This window comes from Macaca nemestrina, chromosome 10, assembly GCF_043159975.1.
Source record: "Macaca nemestrina isolate mMacNem1 chromosome 10, mMacNem.hap1, whole genome shotgun sequence".
Classification (NCBI taxonomy): Eukaryota; Metazoa; Chordata; class Mammalia; order Primates; family Cercopithecidae; genus Macaca; species Macaca nemestrina.
Window position 1 is genome coordinate 2,049,465 of NC_092134.1, and position 20,856 is coordinate 2,070,320.

Below are 20,856 nucleotides of genomic sequence, written 5' to 3' on the forward strand. Positions count from 1 at the left end.
TTCTAATCCTGCTATTTCCTGATGAGAACACAGACTTAACCAGATATTCTACTTCATTTTCGGAAAATCTCTTGAAGTTGCTTTGGATGAGCTGAGGAAATGACATCATCACCCCTGGCTGGCTGCAAGAGTGACTGAGCCCTTGGGTTTGGGTGGGGTTGGGCCGCTGGTGAACGCAGAAGGTGTGACGCTGCCGAGAGAACTGGACCCTAGCACCACTCTGTTCTCCAAGTTAGAGTGACATTCACTCCTCAGGTGCCAATGAGTTACAGAGGAGTCACGTCAAACTCACATTTAACTCGTGTGTGTCCACAAAGCAGAGTGAGGGATGGTGAAAATCGGTCCAGCGATCCTGCCTACCCTTGCAAGCAATGACCACGGAGACTGGAATGAAAATGAGAATCTGCCAGGTCCTCAGTCGATCCCAGTTCCCATGTGCTGAGTGTGCTTCCAGGGCCCAAAGACACATGCTTTCAGATTGCACGGCTCTGAACACAACCTCCTTCCTCCTCTACAGAAAGAGCTGCTGTCCATTCCAGTGGTGGGGGAGAGGGGACACCTGGCCAGGGTGACAGACGGTCAGCACTGTGCCTTTGTATCAGGAAAGGCCACCACACCTGGACAGACCGGTCAACAAATGGTGCCAGCTCTGGCTCATGAGATTAGAGGAGGGTTCCCCCTCTGGCCAGATCACTCAGAAAAAGACCCCCTCTGGGCACCTACAGCCCCAGCACGGCTTCAAATGCAGACAGATCTTCATGTGAAGAAAGACTTCTACCTACTCGTGTGGCCATGTCCCCACTGAGGCCCGGCCTGGCTGGGAGCAGGCTGGATTGCAGTTCCAGTTGTCACTCTGCATGGCTGCCCTGAACTCGGCTGTGTTGGACTCACCGAGCAGTGGTAGACTGGGCCCCACACAGGCCTTCCAGGGACTTTAAGAGCCATTCTCCTATACATGCTTTACATTATATGCCTTGTCTTCAGGACCAGGTCACCAGGTGAGATGGGATTCTGGTAGATCCAGTTCTGGTTCAGTTCCGGTTCTGGCGAAGAGAGTTTGCTCTGACGAGAACAAGAACCAGAAACAAGGGCCCCTCTTTCCAGTGTTACTAAAACAAGTAAACTGTCAGGAGGGCAGGATTTGTCTGAGGCTTTTCATAACATAAATACAAGTGATAACTTGGTTTCAAAGTGACAACTCTAAACCTTAGGCAATAAAATGCAGTAGATTGATCCCTTTTTTTCTTCTGAAGGACACTATAATTTGCCCTCTGTCAGTGCTGGGAGAGGGAATGCATTCTGTTTTCCTGGGTGGAAGCTGGAAGATGTAAATATCTAAAGCTGTAGTGGACACAGGCTGTTTTGCCCACACAGCATCTGTTCCTTCTGAGACCAGCATCCCTGATTGTCCCCTGGGAGTCCCCTCTCCTCCACATGTTCTGGATAAGGCTGACCTCACTGTCATTTCAAGGGGGCTGAGGGTGGGGGACTACCGCCCAGACCGAAGCCAGTCAGCATATTCTGCACACCCAGACACAGAAAATGAGTCATGGAAGGTGCATGGGTCAATGTGAGCCAAAGTGAGTCCTGCCCAGCCCCGGCATGGGAGGTGATAAGAGAAAGAAGCTCCCTCTTTTCCACAGAGGCTGCTGAGGGCTGAGGATGCAACCCTAGAAGCATGACAGCCACCTTGGCACCAGGAGGAGGCTAACACAAAAGAGGGCAAGGTCAAACGCAGAGATTGCCACTGACATCATGTGAGCACCTGGACCAAACCAGTTCTGAACCAGAGTTTCCCCTGGAGCTCCCATTGCAAGAAATGAAAAAGAAACACATCCTTTCTTGGCTAAAGTTATTTCGAATTGGGTTTTCTCTCATACAATCAACAGAGTCCTAACAACGGAGGGACTCAATGTCAGAAGCGGAACGAAAGCAGGCAGCGTCTGGAACTCAGGCCTTTCTCTTCCGGTCCTGACACCCGCTGTGCTGGGTGCCAGTGAAGCAGCAGCCACATGTTTGTGAATGCCTACACGGGGGCTGTCATTTTTTAGCAGATTATTTTATGTGGAACTAAAGAAACCCAGTGGGGGGAAAATGGTGCATTCACTTGTGGACAAAATGAAAATTGAATTGTAGGGGGAAGGTGAATATTGATTTTAAAAACAGCTAAGAGCCCTTGAATTCTTGCCATATGCCAGGCATTGTGCTAATGACCTTACAGACCTTTTTTCATTTTATTATCCCAACACCACCCCCAGAGAGGGAGCAGTAGTATTTTTATCCATTTAACAGAGCAAAAAAAAGCTGAGAGATTAAGACCAAAAGGTTATACATTACACATTTCCATGTATGTGGAATCTCCAGAATAGGTAAAGACAGAAAGTAGATTAGTGGTTGCCAGAGTCTGGGGGAGGGGACGACAGGGAGTGACTGTGCTCCCTGGGTACGGGGTTTCCTGTTGGGAGGATGAAAATGTTTCCAAACCAGGTAGAGGTGGCAGCTGTGCAGCGCTGTGAATGTACCAAGTGCTACTGAATTGTTCATGTTTAAATGGTTATGTTTATGTTATATGGATTGACCTCAATTTTTAAAAATGACTTCCCAAAATCTCATGGCTCATTATGGCACAATGAATATTTGAACCCCAGTCCACCTACCCACAGGTCCCTGCCCTGAACAATTGCCCTGTGTTGAGTAGGAAGAAGTATCTTGGGGGTTTTCCAAGGGCCCATCAGAGTATAGCCCCTGGGAGGCACACAGTTAACATTTGTTGATCAAAATCACTAATGGACCTGGAATATTTGCTATCCAAAGCCTTCTATAATCCTCCGTCACATATAACTCGAAACCTTGTGATGATCAACAAAACAATATTCATCTCAGAGCATCTCTAGTAAATTATTAACTTGTCTATCTCAGGGAACAGGTGTTCTAACACACAACTGTGTTTATAAGGTTCAGTAGGACACGTCTCATGCCTGCAGTGCTGATAGCTGTAACAGGAGAGTGGGAAGAAAGGAGGCAGATACCCTGGGAACAGACAGCAGATCTGCCCCAGCCCTTCACACTCACTGACCAATGGCAGCAGTGAAGTACATGGCGATCTCATCCGGAGTCAGGGCCCGCTCCCAGATGATGAACTCATCAAAAGCGCCGTTCTCATAACACTTGGCCTGATCCTGCTCAGACCCTATCACGAGATTGACGTTGGACTCTCCATAGTCACGAGACACTTTTCCACTCGGGTCAGAGGTGTTCAGGGTCCCGTTGACGTAGACTTTCAGGCCTTCCTTGGATTTCCATGTAAATAGGACATGAGTCCAATAGGGGCCTGGAAAAGAGTGAAGATCGCCCTTCTGAGTGCTGTGGGAATGAGCTCCCCGTGCACGGGTTTCTCACAAGGTATAACACAGACCTGACTTTCCCCAGTCCTTTGGAGCACAGGAAAGACATTATCTTTTTATCCCTATGCCCTAAATTCCAAAAGCAGTTCAAGGAGACTCCTTGTTATTTTAACATACTAGTTACAAATTTAAATGCCCACAAGCAAGTGTGATTAAAATATTTGAAAAATGCCAGGACACAAGAGCCAACCAATCAGACCATAAGCTCAGTTAAGAAAAAAATGGTCAGGAGCAAGGCAAGGATGTCCCCTCTTACCACTCCTTTTTAACATTGTACTGAAAGGCCTAACTAATGCAATAAGGCAAAAAAAGGAAATAAGAATATACATATTGGGAAGGATGCAATAAAAATATATTTATTCACAGATGACATGATTGTCTATGTAGAAAATCCAAAAGAATCAAGAAAAAAGCTGAAACTAATGAGTGAGCATAGCAAGATTACAGGCTACAAAGTTAATATACAAGTCAATTGCTCTCCATCTGTCAGCAACAAATAAGTCGAATTTACAATTAAAAAACACATTATCATTGTCATTGGTGCCAAAAAAGGAAAAAGAAATACATATATTTTAACAATACATTTATAAGCAATATATGAAGAAAACTATATAACTCTGATGAAAGAAATTAAACAAGAACTAAATAAACAGAGAGATATTCCATATTCATGGATAGAAAGACTCAATGTTGTGAAGATGTCAGTTCTTCCCAAATTGATCTATATCTTCAACACAATCCCAATCAAAATCTCATCAGGTTATTTTGTGGATATTGATAAACTATGTAGAGGAAGAGAGCCAGAATAGCCAATACAATATTGAAGGAGAGAAACAACATTGGAGGAACAACACTACCCAATTTCAAGATTTACTATAAAAAGTTACAGTAGTCAAGACAGTGTGGCATTGGAAAAAAACAGAAGAATAGATCTGTGGGACAGAATAGACAGCCCAGAGATAGACCAATAAAAATACAGTCGACCAATCTTTGACAAAGGAGAAAAGGCAGTACAATGCAACAGAGTCTTTTCAACAAATTGTGCTGCAACAACTGAATATCCACATTCAAAAAAAAAGAGAGAATCTTGGCCGGGCGTGGTGGCTGATGCCTGTAACCCCAGCAGCACTTTGGGAGGCCGAGGCAGGTGGATCACCTGAAGTCAGAAGTTCGAGACCAGCCTAGCCAACATGGCAAAACCCTGTCTCTGCTAAAAATACAAAAAATTAGCTGGGCATGGTGGCAGGCGTCTGTAATCCCAGCTACTCAGGAGGCTGAGGCAGGAGGAATTGCTTGAACCTGGGAGGCAGCGGTTGCAGTGAGCCGAGATCACCCCGTTGCACTCCAGCCTGGACAACAAGAGCCAAACACCATCTCAAAAAAAAAAAATCTTAAACCTGTCATAAAAATTAGTTCAAAATGGACTATAGGTCTAAAATAAAATGCAAAACTATAAAACCCCTAGAAGATAACATAGGAAAAACATCTAGATGACCTTGGGTTTAGTGATGGTTTATTAGATCCAACACCAAAGGCACAATTCATGAAAGAAATAATTGACAAGCTGGACTTCCTTACAACGAGAAATGTCTGCTCTGTGAAAGACACCATCAAAGACAAGCCACAGATGGGGAGAAAATATTTGCAAAAGACATGATAAAGGACTATTATCCAAAATATACCCAAAAACTCTTAAAATTCAACAGTAAGAAAACAAACAATCCACAATTCGGGAGGCTGAGATGGGAAGGTCGCTTGAAGCCAGGAGTTTGAGACCAGCCTGGGCAACCAAGTAAGACCTTAACTGTACAAAAAATAAAAAAATAAAAAAAACTAGTGAGACATGGTGGCACATGCTCGTAATCCCAGCTACTTGGGCAACGGAGGTGAGAGGATCACCTGAGCCCAGGAGTTAAACACTGCAGTAAGCTATGATTGCACCACTGTGCTCCAGCCTTTTCTTTCTTTTTCAGAAAGAAAAAGAAAGAAAGAGATAAAGAGAGAGAGAGAGAGAGAAAAGAAAGAAGGAAGGAAGGGAGCAAGGGAGGATGTAAGGCAAGAAGGAACGAAGGAAAGAAGGAATGAAGGAAGGAAGGGAGGACAGAAAGGAAAGAAGGGAGGGAGAAAGGGAGGAAAAGAAGGGAGGAAGGGAAAGAGAAGGAAGGGAGGGAGGGAAAAAAGGGAGGAAGGGAGGAAGAAAGGGAGGGAGGAAGGAAGAAAGGAAGGAAGGAAGGAAAGAAGGAAGGGAGGGAGGGGGAGCGGAGGGGAGGGAAGGAGGTAAGGGAGGCGAGGGGAGGGGGAGGGGAGAGGAAGGGAAGGGATAGGAAAGAAGAAAGGAAGGAAGGAAGGAAGGAAGGAAGGAAGGAAGGAAGGAAGGAAGGAAGGAAGGAAGGAAGGAAGGAAGGAGAAAGAAAGAAAGAAAGAGAAAATCCAAGTTTTAAAACGGGCAAAAGATCTACCTCACCAACTCATAGAATGTACAACACCAAGAGCTAATGTGAACTATGGACCTTGGGTGACAATGATGTGTCACTGTAGGTTCATCAAATGTAACAAATGGATCACTCTGGTGGGGAATGTCCATGGTGGGGAAGCGTGCATGTGTGGAGGTGGAGTACCAAATTCTCTGAACTCTGCACTCAATTTTTCTGTGAATCTAAAACTGTTCTAAAAAACAAAGTCTATTAAAATCTAACAGCAATATAGGCATTCTGTGGCGCCCACAAAGCCAGTCTGCAGAGGCCGAGGGCGGGTAAGCACAGCAACAGACTTTTCCTGAGGACGCGGCTTCTGTGCTGACTGCGGTGCATGGAAGGGTGGCTGCCCCATCACAGGGAGGTGGCCCCCACTCACCTCCCCGACCAGTAACCTGAGAGATGAACAGCCTGCCTTGCCAGTCTTTTTATTTCCAAGAGAAATTGGAAAATCTTAATTTTAAAATAAAATCATTACTAATGATCGTAAATCATTCCAAATCTTTTTCTGACAAACATGGCCTAGGCAATCACAATATAGGACCATAAAACGCATCTGAGGACCCAACTCAGCCCACAGGCCATCGGCATCAGCCTCTGCTCTAAGCGAGGGCGTATAATGTTAACCAACATGGGAGTGAGTTGGGGGAAAGACCAACCTCCCTGCTCATTCAGGAACCTCCATCAGCCAACTTTTGTGTTACTCTTGTCTCTGGCACAAGAACCATGCTCATCAACAAGAATGTTCATCAGACTTTGACTGTCACTTCCCCCACAAAGGGTCCCCTTCGTTCTGCCAGCGTGTGTGGTAAGCCGTCCTCCTGAGTTTGCTGCTGGAAGGAACAGCACGGTGCTTTTGAAGGACACGCATCGCCTCCAGCCAGCCATGCATCTCAGATCACCCAGAGTGACATCAGGGCTTCTTGCTCAAGATTGTGCAACTTTCTGATAATTTTGAGTCTCTGGAGCATGCTTGGATCCTAGGTTGGTCCAAAGTATTATTATTAAAGCAAGAATAACAAACGCCTCCAATGCACAAAAGAGAGCATATTGCCAGCCAGAAGCGTTTCTAATTCTCACCCTTTCCCTGGGTGGAAAAGCGACCAGAGTTGAGCAGGCTTTACCTCAAAGCACGTTCAAGGTCAGAGAACCTACTGGGTGCCTGAAACCATGTTCCACCAGCCCCAAGGAGCACAGAGATAAGATGCTTGCAATCGGACTCTGATAGCAAGTGGAACAGGAGGGTCACGGACAAGGTTCAGATGGTTCTGTGTCAGGGTAGGGAGGCAGAGATTATTTCTGACCTTAGGGATCACAGAGGGCAAATTCGAAGCAGGTGTCTGCTGAATCGCCCCTCCTTACAGAGGTGGAGGTACAAGCTGGTCAGAGCACACCGAGCATCCACAGAAAAAGGCAAACACCTACTGGGCCCACTGTGTCATCGTTCCAGGCTTTATGCAGCCCACTTAGTTCTCACAGCCACCCTATGATGTGATACTGCTATTACTGTCATATTATGAATAAGGAAACTGAGGCATAGGGTAGTTAGGGAAGGTGCCCAGGTTCACACAACTACCAACATCCAGAGGCGGGATTTGATCCAGCCTGTTTGGCTCCAGAGTTCACGCTTTTTAATAACTGGGCCATGCAGCCTCCCTTAAGAATGAGCCAGAAAATGGATTTCCCTTAAATACATCAAAGATGTTTCCTGCCAGGAGACCATCCTAGGCTTTTGTGCTTCCCCCTTCACCTCTGCCCTTCCCTTGTTGGGCTCCAGTCCTGACTAGGCCCCCACTCCATGCCACCCTGAGTCCTTCTGCATCCCTGGCCACCTGTTCCCCTTCTCCAGCTTCCACTTCAGACCTTCGTCAGCCTCTGTGGCTTCCTACCCCATGTCCGTGTCTCAACACCCACCTGCAAACTCAGCCAATGTGCAGGGACCCCTGTCCTCTTCCCACACATCCAGGGCCCCTCCCTCCTCCAAGACCACACACAGCCCAGCGCTTCACGCCCTCTCCCCCAGCCCCTTCCTCTGCTCCCTGGATCTTCAGCCTCTCTCTCCAAAAGCTTCTTCTCGTCATGCTTTAAACAATTTCGAGTCTATACCACTAAGAAGAAGGAAGAAGAGGAGGGGGAGGAAGAGAAAGAGGAAGAGACAAAGAATATGAGAGAAAAAGGAGGAGGATGAGGAGGAAGAGGGAAAATGAGAAGGAAAAGAAGGAGAAATGTAACCACTGCTTGCAGTTTGCACACCGCATCTGCAGCTTAATTTCCTGAAAACCGTGAGGTAATTACAGTTAATATCATCTGCACGTCACAGGTGTCGTCACTGAAGCTCAGTGTGGTCAGGTAACCCACAGCAGTCACAGCGCATGGGCAGACGGAGTCCGGGCTCTGCACCACCCAAAGGCGACTTACCAAGGGCACATCCTTGCCTCTCCCCGTGCACCTCCCCAGCAACCTTAAAGGAAAGGAGCTCAGGTGCCAGGAGGCAGCAGCATCCCTGGGTTCCTTGGGCTGTGCTGGGCTCCTCAGCATCCCATTCTGAGAGAGGACTCCACTCCTCCAGGCACAGCCTCCCGGGGCCGACGCTGTCACTCACCTGGGGGCTGAAGGAGGCCTCCCACGTCACCTCCAGGCAGAGCCTCCTGGGGCCGACGCTGTCACTCACCTGGGGGGCTAAAGGAGGCCTCCCATGTCATGGAATTGTCCCGCGTGTACAGCTCCACGGAGCCTCTGCCGTCGCTGGAGCAGACTTTGAACCCATTGGAGATGACCTGTCCCCCATACGCAGAAGGGATTGGTCTAGACTGTTCTCCTTGTGTCTTCCAGAAGAAAGAAAATGTGACCCCTGAGGAGAGGAAAGTCACAAAATCAGTTATTCCCAGAGAGCAGGGGACTCGACTTCTCAGAAGCACGTGGTTCTCTTTGCTTTCTATTTTTCATTCGAAAAGTGTGTTGTCCCCATTCTAAAGGCAGTGTGTGTTCAGTTCAGAAAATCCAGACAGTAATATTTGCACATGTTTATTAAGGGCTCACATAGCGCCAGCACTTTTCTAGGAGTTTGAAATGAACTCTCGCCTTTTAAAAAGTACAAAAATCCTGCTTCATCCCCATTATACAGATGCAGGAACTGAGGCTAGTTCACTCAAGGTCACCAGTGACGGAGGACGATCGCTGCAGTCCCCACTGGGAGCGTGCAAATGTGAAGACCTACACCCTCCAGGTTTCTCTCCTATTCCTCCAGCAACGTGGTTAGGGTGGCTCCTTCCTAAGCCTTTTCTATAAATAGATTTTACAAAGACATGAACCATCTCAGGCACACTGGTTTATAAACAACATTTCTATAAAATTTACTCCACCGTGAACTTCCTCCAACGTCCATAAATACACTTTCACGTTGTCATTTTTATGTCTGCACAGCGGTGCATTCTAAACAAGCACCACAGTCTTTTTTTAAACAACAGTCCCCTGTCACTGGATCTTAAGGTTTTGTTCCACATTTTGAAGAAATTTTCAAACAGAACTTGAAGCAAATTTTTTTGCATATCTCAGATTATATGCCTTTAGGATACATTCCCAAGAGGGGATTTCTTGCCAAAGGGAAGTACACTTTTAAGGTTGTTGATATCCGCAATTGTTCATTTCCCAGTTGAACACAGAGAGGTCAGCAGCTGAAACCTTTTTCAAGACCCCAGTCTGCACATTTGTGGAAGTCCTGACCCCAGGCCCATGCGGCGGGGAAGGAGGGATTCCATGTGGACCAAATAGTCTGAGTGACGCATGTTAGCATGAATGAACTGACCCATCAGTTCATGCTGCCTCCGCCACCAGAATCAGATAGAACATCCCTCAAATGTGCTGTGGCAGTATATTACGGTATACTATGACAATGAGATATTGTACCTTTGTGGGTCCAAAGACCTACTGTGATCAATGTAAACATGGAAAAACAGTGCAATTTTTATGATCCTGATGTAGGATTTCTCCATCTTTTCACCACAAGAGGAACTGCAGGCCGGGCACAGTGGCTCACGCCTGTAATCCCAGCACTTTGGGAGGCCAAGGCAAGTGGATCACCTGAGGTCAGAAGTTTGAGACCAACCTGGCCAACATAGTGAAATGCCCTCTCTACTAAAAACACAAAAATTGGCCGGGTGTGGTGGCAGGCACCTGTAGTCCCAGCTACTCGGGAGCTGAGGCAGGAGAATTGTTTGAACTGGGGAGGCAGAAGTTGCAGTGAGCTGAGACCGCGCCGCTGCACTCCAGCCTGGGCGACAGAGCGAGACTCTGTCTCAAAAAAAAAGAGGAACTGCAAAAGCCCAGCTCCTGAGCGTGCCGCCCCAACCCCGACCGCTGTCCTGCACTCACGCCCACTGGTCTGGGGGCCGGGCTCTCTGCTGAAGGGGCAGTTGGGGCAGGGCCTCGCTGGAGGCTCCGTGGAGCTTGGGCCTCCCTAGCACTGCATTTTGGAGCTCTGGTTTTCTCTTTTCCACTTCTTTGCCTCCAGCAGCATCTGCCCACCTGACCTTTCTTTGTGTGTAAACTCCTGTGTGTGTGTGTGTGTGTGTGTCTGTGTGTGTGTGTCTGTGTGTGTGTGTGTCTGTGTGTGTGACACTAGCTGCCTGCCTGGACTCTGTGACAGCTGGAAATACATCCAGCTGTCTCACCCCCGCCAAGCCCAGCCCAGGCACGTGGGTGAGAGGGTTCAGTGGTGCTGAGAGAGAACACGTGCCCAGAACTAGTCCAAAGAGGCCCATGATGGGACGGTGGGCCGGGGAGAGAGGCAGAAGGGTATTTGCCCTAGGCTTTATTTCTACAAGTGGTGCCAAATTTAGACTTTAGGCCTTACCTTCACATAAGGTTATGGACACAGTCTTAGAGAGTCACTGAATTCAAAGAAGACATTTGTCATTCATGTATAAGGTGGTGTCTCATTGCCCACCGTCCTTTCTGTGATGCCTTATGAATTAACACATCTGTTAGAAGTCCTTCAAATGTCTTGTGACAATATATCAAGACAACTATACCTTTGTGAGTTCAAAGCCCTCGCAGGATTCATGAAAAACACAGCATACATTTTAAAACCCTGGTATGGAATTTCTCCATTTTATTTTTTTAAGAGAAGAAGAACATCCAAAAAATTGGAAGGGGCCTGGACCTTTCTGGACCTCTGAGAGGCTGCAGTGCCCAACTCCAAGCCCTGCAGTGTCTGTCCTCAGGCTCCTGGAAAGGAAGAAGCCCTCACCAGTGCCCAGTAACGTGGTCACCGCGGAACAGTGTGACTGTGGAGGCTGCACAGAGGCCTGGGGCGGCTGACGCGGGTGTCCCCGGACCTGGCCGGTGCCACCCGCACCTACCTCATGAGCAGGCTCTCTGCAACACCTGCCTCGTGCTCTGAGGGGCACAGAGGCCAAGACAAACCCCTGAGCCTCCCACCACTTCCCTCCGCACTCAGAAACAACCCGTTTCACAAGGAAGTCAGCACAGTGCGTTGTGAAATTGTTGTTATGAAACAAATTCCCAGTAGGATTCATGGAAGTTAATTTTTTCCAAAAACTTTGCTGCATTTTAAAACTCCTTTCACTCAATTCAAAATGAGCCTGCTTGGCCAAATGTCTTTCTGTTCAGGAAGAGAAATAAAAATTTTAAAATTCCATGTGGTGTTAGGAAAGGGTAGATTGAAGGCCATCCACGGTGCCGGTAACCAAGCTTTTCATTTCGTTCACTCAACCCACAAAACAATGACTTCTACCTGAGCAACAGCTTATATTTAAGTATCAATTCACGTCTTCATAGAGTCATAAAAAATTCACAACGTGCCTTCCATATTAGCCTTTTAAGGAACTTTGCCTCATGGAGTTGGGCCATCAATACAAACAAGGAAAAATCTGAAGGAAAAAGAAACAAGCACAATATTGACAAACTAATGTAATAACTTTTTCTTGTTATAAGCACTGAATCCTAAAACATCCAAAAAATAAAATGAGGAAAGATCTTTCTCGACAAGACAGAAAAAGGAAAAATTAAAATCTAGAAGTCATAAGAAAAGACTAATAAATTTGAGTGCATAAATATAATATTCTGCAAGGCAAAAAAAATCACCATAACAAACTCAAAGACAGACAATCATCTAGGGAAAAAAATATTTGTCATAGATCTAACAGATGAGAAGTTAATTCCCTTCATATGTAAAGACCACTGCATAAAACAAAGGATGATTTCTAGCAGGTAAGGAGAACTTATAATGGGCTGAGGCTAAATCCTCCCAACAACCTGTAAATTAGGTATCTTTACTGTCCCCAGTTCATAGGGGAGAAAACTGAAGCACAGAGAGGTGAGGTAACTTGCCCAAGGCCACACAGCTGGTCTGTGACGAGTCAGGATTTGAACCCAGGCAGCCTGGATCTGGAGTCTGCGTTTGTAATCGCTGTGCTGCGGCTACCGCCCTTCCCTTGGAGACCATGCATGGAGCTGCTCTTCCCAGGGCCACAGACTCAGCACCGTGCAAGAGCATGATTCAACACACGCCAAAGAAACAGCGGGCCAGGAGGGCACGAGGTTCTACGGCGTGTGGGCCCGCCTGGCGTCCGAACCGCCCAGTCACCGCAGACCACACACCCGAAGGCTGACTCGGGCTGGGCCAATCGGAATCACCAGGACCGGCCCAGGCATGCGCAGACTCAGCTGACAAAACCAGAACTTGGAGCTTCTGAGCGGCTGCTGCTCCCACACCAGGAAAGCAGCGGTGAGAACGGAGCCGGAGCCAGGCAGGGACGGGGTCTCATGGCCATCCCGGCAACCCGACCAGCCTGTGGCCCACCGCGTTTCCTCGAGAGCCACGAGGCTGCGCGTCCCACACGCTTCCACGCAAGACTCAGAGCCTGTTTCCCGGCTGCCTCGTGGGCCCTGTACCTGTGTGACCAGGAGGAGACACTTGTTTGCACATGGAGCCTTTAACATTCTCACTCCTCACCCCCACCCCAAAGCCCCACTCTAATCGCTTTCTGAAATGCCTGGGGCTGTAGGGCACCCACTTTCCTCACGGGAATAAGAAATTCTTCCCTTTCCCCTGGCTCTGCTCCTCTAACAAAGCCACACGCAGGCCATCCTGGGGAATGGCCACTGCCTTCAGCCACAGCGAGGGACAGCAGAGAGTCCTGCAGGCTGAGGACGTCTGGAAAATGCTAGCCCTGCCTTAATGGGCGGTCACTCCTTACCCCTGACCGGCTGCTGCCAGTGGGGTGCAGGAGAGCAGTTCTGATATTTTGAGAGAAGTAAATTTTTAAATGAAATTTTCCCATATATAAAGGTTGACTTTTTTTGAGACAGCGTCTTGCCCCGTGGTCCAGGCTGGAGTGCAGTGGTGCAATCATGGCTCACTGCAGGCTTGACCTCCTGGGCCCAAGTGATCCTCCTGCCTCAGCCTCCTGAGTAGCTAGGACGACAGGTGCACACCACGGCACCTGCTAATTTTTTTTTTTTTTTTTTCCGTAGAGACGGGGTCTTCCTATGTTGCCCAGGCTGGTCTGAAACTCCTGGGTTCAAGCAATCCTCCTGCCTTGGCCTCCCAAAGTGCTGGGATTACAGGTGTGAGCCACTGAGTCCTGCCAGAGTTGAATGTTAATTTTAAAAGAAAAACACTGAAAGCACCAGGAGAAATTCCCTTTCTGGAAACCTGGTGGGCTAGGGCATTTGGATCCACCCACCTGGCTGGACACAATCTAGACAGTCTCACTATAAAAACAGGAGATCAACACAGCACCCACCAAACGAAGCACGTATAGTCAGCCGCGGCCAGTTCCGGGATGTGGTATCACGTGAGTTGCGAGAATCACCTGGAGACACTGGCTAAAAATGCAGATTCCCGGGCCTTGTCCTCTGAGACTTGGAATCAGCACATCCTGGTGGGGGCCTGGGAACCTGCAATTGCTGCCACCCAGGGCCTATGAGCTGTACTTGGAGATGCACTGCACCACAGCATCGTGCAGCTCAGGCTCATCTTGCATCCTCTCTGGGCCTCAGTTTCCCCATCTGTTCAAGGAGCGTGCTGAACGAATGCTTCTCTCAGGATCGCCTGCTCCACAGGCCTCCGAGTCCCCTGACCCCGGATCATCTGAGGAAGAGAGTAGCTGGATCCCTGCCAGGCCCGTGTCCTCCAGGCCCCTCCGGAAATTTCTAGCCTAAAACTCCACCTGCAAGTATTTTAGCATATTGTCGACAGCTTTTTAAATTTAGGAAACAAATGCAAAGGGGGAAAAAGCCAACTCGAAGCTGAGAAGATGGAAGTGGCCATGCGGAGTTGCTCCAGCTGCTGCTTCGGGACCTGAGTGGCCTCCCTGGGGTTTATAAGCAGAGGAAGTTCTTAATACATGTGAGGAAAAAGCGAAGGAAATATTCACAGAAGGAGGAAGGCAAAGCTGAGGGGCTAATCAGGGAGGCCGCCTTTCCCAGGAGCTGCCAAAGCCATTCACAGTAGAGCTGGAACTAGAAGCAATGGGCAGAAGTTACTCAAGACAGAATTTAGCCCAATATCAGAAATAACACACTAAAAGTCAGAGGAGTCCAACAATGGAATGGGCTTCTTTTTCTCCTGTTGTCCGTGCTTTTACTTGTTACATCAAATAACATTCTCTTAACTGACATAGCAATAAATCAGAGGTAGAAATGAGAGTCAGCAAGGAAGAATTACCTAACAATTTGCACCTTGATGCTGGAGATGGAAAATGACCTTTTTTGAATTTTATGCAATCAGTTTCCTTTCATTTAACTTTATTATGGTCAGAAACATCACATGAGATCCACCTCCTAGCAACGTGCTTGAGTGTAGTCAGTATTGACTGTGGGTTCGATGTTGGAGAAATGACTTCTCTAGGAGTTGTGAATGGCCCTTGCTCAGTATTCATGTGAAGGTACAGCAAAGCCTGGATGGAGATGCGTCCAATGTGCAGTATCTATGGTGTGCCAGGCACTGAGAACTCATCAGTGGCCAAGACAGACTCAGTCCTCGTCCTCACTGAGCTGAAGACCAAGTAAGGGAGACGGCAGTGACAGGCCATCATCAGTGGTGCAAGTTCTGGGAAGAAATGTTGGGGAGCAATGAGGGCATGAGACAGAGGACCTCACCCGGACCACAGCTCATCCCTGTAAGGGTTACACTCGAGCTGAGCCGTCAAGGTCTCCAGGTAGGTGAAAGAAGGTGCTAGGACATTCCAGCAAGTGTCTCTTCCTCTTTTCAGTTGCCCCACCTGTGTGCTCACTGGTCAGGGGAGTTGAAAGAGAGAATCCTGAGTATTGAAGGAACAGACTGTGTTTTCTAACCTTAACGTTCAAGAATGGGCAGAGATCCAAACAGCCTTTTTCTCTCCAATGTCCTCCAAAGCTTCCCCCATTCGCAGCAAGTGACCTTAAGAAAATGTCCCCAGAAGGCACCATTTGCCAAAAGGCAGGACCCACAGTAGCTCCTAAAATGAAGGCAGTCAGACACGCAGCAGAGAGGCTCCGGCAGAAGCAGGGATGGAGGGAGGGCCCGGAGCGGGGATCCGGAGCAGGGCCGTGGCAGGGACCTCTGCCTTCCATGGGTGCCCTCGGGGGACAGTCATGTTTCTCAGCATCAACCCTGTCCCCTAAAACATTATTTGTTAAAAAAATCAGCTGAAAATATGAACAGAGACCACATCAGGATTTGGAAATAAGAAATATAAAAGCAGTGGGCCTGTTAGGCAGGGACTGGAGAGCATTTCTCTATTTAAATGTTGTTTTTTGTTATAAGAATAACAGGTTATAAGCTTGTGCCCACACCAGTAAGTGTGGAGGACTCACTCAACACATCTGAAAAAGCTAAATCAATGCTTCCCACGTTCTAGTCATTCACAATTTTTATCAGATCTGAATACCACCTGAATTATGATTATTAGGGAATGTTTTCCTTTAAATCTACCCATTTTTAAAGCTCGGTGCTTACTGAAATTTCCTCTTAAATAATATATATGAAAATTAGTTTCTGATGCACCCATTATATTAAAATAAAAACAAAACCATTAATTTTTGTTTTAGTTGCTCCAAGTGCCCCCTGAGAAGGCCTTCTCTACCTCCTGCTACAGGGACTTTAATTTGGAAAATGCTGGGCAGGTCTTCCCCGTTCATGGCTTTTTCTCCCGCACACAGAAGTACAAGCTCATCAGGGCCCCAGGAGAATCCACCTGAGCCAAGGATATGGCAGAGGAGAGCTGGAAAGGCATGCCACGGCCCTGGTGCAGGCTCATGGCCCGGTCACCTTATGAAGCTGAACTCAAGACCCAGCGGGGGCACGATGAGAAATGCCCCACCTGATCTGCATCAGGCCTCACAAGAGCAGCCTCTCACCCAGCTAGCGTTGATTGAAGGTTTCCTGACTTTGTTTCCTTCCTTTTCTTTTTCTTTAAATGAGAGACGAGATCTCACTGTGTTGCCCAGGCTGGTCTCGAACTTCTGGGCTCATGCAGTCATCCTGCCTCTGACTCCCAAGGCACTGGGATCACAGGTGTGAGGCACCGCACCCCAGGCTTTGTTTTATATCTTGCCATGCGCTAAAGAAAGTGGCCACGTGAAAAAGATCTTAAAAGTTCCGCTTAACCACGACACACAAGAAATTGTCAACAGTGGGACATGAAGCCCGAGTTCATGGCTCTTTCTTCCCCCCAGGTTCTTGTGTGTCTCATGTTGGGGGCATGAAATGAGTGAATACATGTTTGGGATTAGAACAAGGAGTGGTGCTGCAGAGTCGGGGCTCAAAACAAGGGTATGCAACTATTATGATCAGCTCAACCACAACGGCCCTCTGTCAGAAGTCACCCTCCAAGCAGGCAAAGTGGGGTTCTTAGAAAAGATACTCTGTGCAGAAGGGGAAGTTTGGAAACATTAACACACGAATGATAAATCCAAACGACCCCTCGACACTGGACCAACCGTGTGCCCGGAATACGCTGTAATAGTTACTCCAGTCTTCACAGCAACTCCATGGGAAGGTCCTTTCATTCACTCACTTTACAGATCAGGCTTTTCAGAGGGAAGCAGCGGTTGCCCAAGACCCCCACGAACAGGTCGGAACCGAGAGTGGAACCCACGCCTTTTGGCCCCAGAGCTCACGCTGCGGACAGGCTCTGTTCAACCTGAAGATTATTGGAAGAGTCGAGAAGTCTGGTGGGGGCTGAGGGGAACTGGAGACAGAAGCCCGGGGCCACCACGACTTAGCTCCAGCCAGCCAGAGAAGTCAGGAGAGATTTCTCCAGAAAAACTGGAAATCTGTGAAAATTTCCTATTTTTCAATGTTGACAGCTAATTTTAAAATTTTAACCCGATGCCCGTCCAACCGAATACAGCCACACGCCAGAATCAGCTCAGAGGGCTCTCACGAGTGACCTCGGCGTGCAGACAAAACTTGTCCAGTAGCTTTGATTTCCCGCTGGTCCCATCACAGTCTCCTGTCTTGGGTTCGTGATCTGTGTTAGTCCCAGGCCTTGGGACCCCTGGCGCCTGCACCATCCTTGTCCTCAAATGAGATTGATTCCAGTGGGGCTGCTGGAGCTTTCAGGATGCCTCTACTCCCAAGAGAAGCTGTTCCCTAGAAACCCAGAAAAAGCCACCGCAGAGATGCCCGCGCTTCCCAAATCCAACGAAAGGAAGGAGCACACATTACTCTCCTGTCCTCCTCGCCCCGCCACTGAGCCCACGCCGAGCCCATGGTTGTTTTTCACTTTGTAAAAACAAATAAGCCTGGGATGTTTATGGAGCTGTTTGAACTCAGGAACAGCTCAAACTATGAGTTTGTAAACCTGACCGTGGTTTTGGGCCTCATAATCATTGCTCAAAATTCTGGTTTCCACAAAGCCCAAGATGTGTCCTCCCACATGTTTTTGCCTTGCTAAGCTGTTGTTTATTTTTACTGGAACATAGTCCGTATTGTCCTACAATCATGTACAATGAACTCATCACAGAAGGCCATCTGATGTCCTAAATGCCTCAGAGCTTCGTACAAGGCCTGCAGTCAGCTTTGTTCCTCCCTAGAAATCATAATTTTCTTTTTGCCTAGGAGAAAGGAACTTGAAGGCTACAAGCTGGTTTGGATGGCAGAGAACAATTTCCCAGAAAATTTGCAATGTGGTCCAGACGTGCATTGCCTGAAGCCTAGATACGAGAGAGCAGGTTACACTTCACACAGTAAAAGCAAACGAAAGCAAGTCGATTCCCGGTGTTTCTTTTGCATCTCTGCTCTGTCCACGGCACGACGTTAGCCACAGGCCTGTGACTGCCTGCCAGGACAGGTCGAGCCACGGCCCAGCCCCTCTCCATGAATGTAAAAGAACCAAAACCAGGCACGAGTGTTCGAGGGTATGCCCTGCCCGCTCGCTGTCAACATCCCAGAGCCAGAAATCACACTGCAGGTGCCACGCCATCAATTTCCTTCCCAGAAACGCCGCGACCCTGTCCAATCCCCACTGTGACATTGCTGTATCTGTTTTTTAGGAAGGTTTTTTTTCCCCTCCTTTACAAGATTAAGTATTTTGATCTCACATCGCTGTAAGAGGATGTTATAACTTCCAGCCACCAGGACAAGTCTCTGCTTAGTCACCTCCTTGCCTGTATTCCTCCCTCCGCTGCCCTCCAATCCGTCGTTGACATTCTCACGCATTCTGCAATTGATGAGAACCTCAGGTTCACATCTGCCAGTTGCCAGAGGAGCAGGTGCTCCCTGATAATGAAATGCATGACAAAGATGCCGCAGGGATCAGCTACTCACCTTCAGGGCCACACTGCTCTGGCTTGCTAATGCAGGAGCTGTTGTACCTGCCGTAATAGAGAAGCGTGACTCCCTTTTCCTCTTTCAGGTAAATGCCTTTGTTGACCTTCCCTTCCACAATATCTAAGGAAAAAAAATGACAACATTATATGTTAATAACCTTCCGAGATTAAAAGTCTGAAGATGTGTGTCAGACCTACAAATAACTTCTGTGTAAGTATGCGGTATTATTAATCTTTCTAATTATATATTTATAACATATATTATTCTATAATATGAATATTCATAGCATCAGTAATATTTAATTATTAGTAATTAAATTGTAAATAAGTTACGTGTATGTGTCAGGTAAAAATTTAACATTAAATAATATTAATATATTTGTACATAATATGCAGGTATTATGTACAAATATAGATTTCATATTTGCATATAGATTTCATATTGCATATCATATCGTATGATGATGTGATAATTGTGGTATTTGCCAACAGATGGGTTACCAAGCGTGGCGTGGCGACAGCCTCCTGTCCTGGAGTTTGGCTGTGCCTACCTGCTTTTCGAGTCCTCCCCACTCCCGTCCTCATGCTGAGCATTCCAAGTGGAACATTTCAGTGCAAGTGTGAACCTGGAACTACAGCTGAACTCCTTCTCCTTTTGAGTTTTAATTGAAATCCCCTGAACCTGGACAGGTAGATTTGGGATTTTAGCAGAACCCATTTTCAGGCACTAGGAGGAAAACCCCAAGTAACATTTTGCATAGTCCCAGGAGAACCTGCAGGTGACAAGCCCAGCTGGCCACAAATCCCGAGGGGCACTGCCCCGTCCAATCATCCTGTTGTGTCCCGTTCCCATGGCCAGGGGATCTGATGGTGAGGGTGTGGGGTAAACGGTTTACAGAATAGATAAGTGAAGACTATAAAAATCAGGAGTAGGCATTTATTGTTAACTGGGGTCACAGTCGCTCACAGATCTTTGCTACCACATGGGCTGGGGAGAATGTCTGAGCCCCTGGCAGCCGTCAGCCCAGCTGAAGACACACGGGAGAGCTAACAGGGTCTGCGGACCTGACCCCAACCCCAGCTCAGGCTTTCCAGCTACACTGTCACATGGATAACCAATTCAAGGGACCTCAGTGTTTTTCCTTACTGTTTTTAAACTCATTTTTAAATTTTATCTCATTTTTGCTGATGGAGACCTATGTATTGCAAGGTTAAATGGATCACTAGTGGTTGCATAATTGAGCCAGGCTGTATAAACCCCTTGACTGGCAACATTAATTTTGGAAGCCAATCACCTTACAGTTGAAAGAGCAGACAGTTTCTGTGTTGAAAAGGATCACAGGGTAAGATCGACAGGGTCAGAACTAGCTACTATGCTGATCTAATAAATACCTCAGTTGCTATTACCCCTTTTGCTTTGAGCTTCATGTTGAGCCATGTAGGCTCTGGAGGTTATCAAATAAGAAAATAATTTAACCATGATTCTCGTGGGTATATGTTTCACAAACAGCTTCTGACGATTTTTTTAAAGTCCAGCTACGGACGAAAGGCTGATTTTAATGTTTACAAGAAATCAAATGTTTGATGAGGTATTTTTTTAATTAACTTTAATTTTCCGTTAAAATGGCCTGCTTTCCTCCCCCAAAGAAGACAATTCATTGAAAAATCCAAACAAACTCTATGTTTAGAAAAGGTCTCATCTTGTGTCTGTTTTGTTCTGAAAACAAGCAGCTGGCTTAGAAGATCCTGGGAACCTGAAAGAATGTATATACCTTCTAGTGCAGTGGTCCCCAGCATTTTTGGCACCAGGGACCGGTTTCACGGAAGACCATTTTTCCATGGACGGGTTGGAGAGGATGGTTTGGGGATGATTCAAGTGCATGACATTTATTGTGCACTTGATTTCTATTATTATTATACTGTAATATGTAATGAAATAATTACACAACTCACTATCATGTAGAATCAGGGGAAGCCCTGAGCTTATTTTCCTGCAACTTGACAGCCCCCTCGGGGGGTGATGGGAGACAGTGACAGATCATCAGGCATTAGATTCTCATAAGCAGCGTGCAGCCTAGATCCCTCGCATGTGCAGTTCACAGTGGGGTTTGTGCTCCCAAGAGAATCTAATGCTGCCGCTGATCTGACAGGAGGTGGAGCTCGAGCAGTAACGCAAGCGATGAGGAGCAGCTGTAAAT

At 47.3% G+C, this 20,856-nt stretch overlaps 1 protein-coding gene across 7 annotated transcripts in view; it reads right to left on the bottom strand.

Annotated features, from left to right (window-relative positions):
* The window catches only part of LOC105490534 (adhesion G protein-coupled receptor D1), a 188,416-nt gene that overhangs the window by 150,339 nt on the left and 17,221 nt on the right, over nt 1–20,856 (bottom strand). For all 7 annotated transcript variants that reach the window (XR_011608646.1, XR_011608645.1, XR_011608648.1 and 4 more), the window contains 3 exons: nt 18,657–18,779; nt 8,550–8,729; nt 3,077–3,331 (listed from right to left, as the gene is read on the bottom strand). Coding sequence is in view for 3 of the 7 variants with exons in the window: in XM_011756281.3 (XP_011754583.2) it covers nt 3,077–3,331; nt 8,550–8,729; nt 18,657–18,779 (558 nt within the window). In the remaining 4 variants the exon portion in view is untranslated. The remainder of the gene's footprint in view (nt 1–3,076; nt 3,332–8,549; nt 8,730–18,656; nt 18,780–20,856) is intronic.